At 46.1% G+C, this 1,954-nt stretch overlaps 1 protein-coding gene across 1 annotated transcript; it reads right to left on the reverse strand.

The window, feature by feature from the left end:
* Positions 1-574: 574 nt before the first annotated feature.
* On the reverse strand, positions 575-1,929 carry SARC_15026 (hypothetical protein; the record flags this gene model as incomplete). The annotated part of the gene is made up of 2 exons (XM_014290843.1): positions 575-701; positions 1,806-1,929. Coding segments are annotated over 2 exons (251 nt in total), but the record flags the coding sequence as incomplete, so codon positions are not given.
* Positions 1,930-1,954: the final 25 nt, after the last annotated feature.

A 1,954-nucleotide genomic window follows, 5' to 3' on the forward strand; every position in this document is an offset into this window, starting at 1 on the left:
CACACACACACACACACAGAGAGAAGCAGCCACATACTACACACCTCTATACACCATAAACTCAATCAAACACACACACACAGAGAGAGAGAGAAGCTGCCACGTACTACACACATCCATATACAACCATAATCCCAATCAACACACACACACACACACAGAGAGAGAGAAGCAGCCACATACTACACACCTCCACACATACCCATAGACACAATCACATCCACACACACAGAGAGAGAGAGAGAAGCAGCCACATACTACACACCTCCACACATACCCATAGACACAATCACATCCACACACACAGAGAGAGAGAGAGAAGCAGCCACATACTACACACCTCCATACACAACCATAAACCCAATCAAACACACACACACACACACAGAGAGAGAAGCAGCCACATATACACACATCCACACACACCCATAGACCCAATCACACACACACACACACACACACAGAGACAGCAGCAGCCACATACAGCGACTTCAGCGTCTCAAAGCACTGCAGATTGGTCGTCTCGACCACAATCGAGTAGTTCGTCTCAGTCGACGACACTCTCTTACACCACTTGAGAATCTTGTGGATCAAGAACGCGCGTGCATCCAGCATGATATCCGCCTCTTTCCTTCGCTCTAACCGGTCTCTTAGCGTCAGTCTATGGCCTCCGCCAGATACGATGAGCCGGGAGAGGTCGCCTGAGGGATGGGTGGGGTGTGGGTGGATGGGTGGTGTGTATATAAGTGCGCAGATATATGTGTCGGTTGGTGTACATACGCGTACGTAGAGACGTATCCTGTGCATGATAGATAGGAACGGGTTGTGTGTGTGTGTGTGGTATGTATATATGTAAGCAGGTATGTGTGTGGATTGATGTACACACATCTTCATCAAGGTATGTGTACATATCTGGTGCAGGATGGATAGAACGGGTTGTGTGTGTGTGTGTGGTATGTATATATGTACGCAGGCATGTGTGTCGGTTGATGTACACACATCTTCATCAAAGTATGTGTACGTATCTGGTTCAGGATGGATAAGAACGGGTTGTATGGGTGGGTGTGTGGTATATACATAAGTGTACAGATATTTGTGTCGGTTGATGTACATACGCGTACATAAAGGCATGTATGCGTATCTGGCGCAGGATAGTTAGGAACGGGGTTGTGTGTGTGGTATGTATATAAGTGTACAGATACATGTGTCGGTTAAAGTACACACGCGTGCATCAAGGTATGTGTAGGTATCTAGTGCAGGATAGATAGAAATGCGTGTGCAATGAGTTGGGTATGGTATGCGCCTGAGTTCTGCGTATCTGGCGATCTCTTAACGTCAGCCTATGTCCACTTCCAGACACGAACAAATAAACCCTAAACCCTACATTTTACACTCTAAAACATGAAAATCACCTGAGAAAGGCGCTCGCTTGTGTATTGTATATAAGTGGTCACATAAATGTGTGTGTTTGCTTGTGTGTGTACAAAGGCAAGTATGTATACTTATATCCTCATGGTTTGGGTACTGTTTGATACCGTGTGTGTGTACTATGAGGCAAGTGTATGCCATTCGTTTCTTGTCTGTGTGTCTGTGTGTGCACGTGAGTGTTTGCGATAGTGTGTAAATAGACTATACGTTTCTGCATCGCAACGGCACTAAGTGAACTCTGTGTCCACGTACGCAAACACACCAGTCAGCAGAGGCACACGCGTACATGGGTATAGACACACAGCATGAACAAACGCCCAAATAAACGTAGAGATAGCCGTTTAACGCATATTCCTGGTGGATAGGCGCAAACATACCCAAGCACACACGCATGATTCTAAAGTTCTTGAGTCCTTTGTGCTTCGCCCGGTGTTCGAGCATTCGGAACCCCTGAGTGAGTAGGAAAGAGAAGCATATGTGTACGTCCACGTTGTATATCATATAGGAGTCTCTCATTGAATACATA

The sequence above is a fragment of the Sphaeroforma arctica genome (assembly GCF_001186125.1).
Source record: "Sphaeroforma arctica JP610 unplaced genomic scaffold supercont1.5490, whole genome shotgun sequence".
Classification (NCBI taxonomy): Eukaryota; class Ichthyosporea; order Ichthyophonida; genus Sphaeroforma; species Sphaeroforma arctica.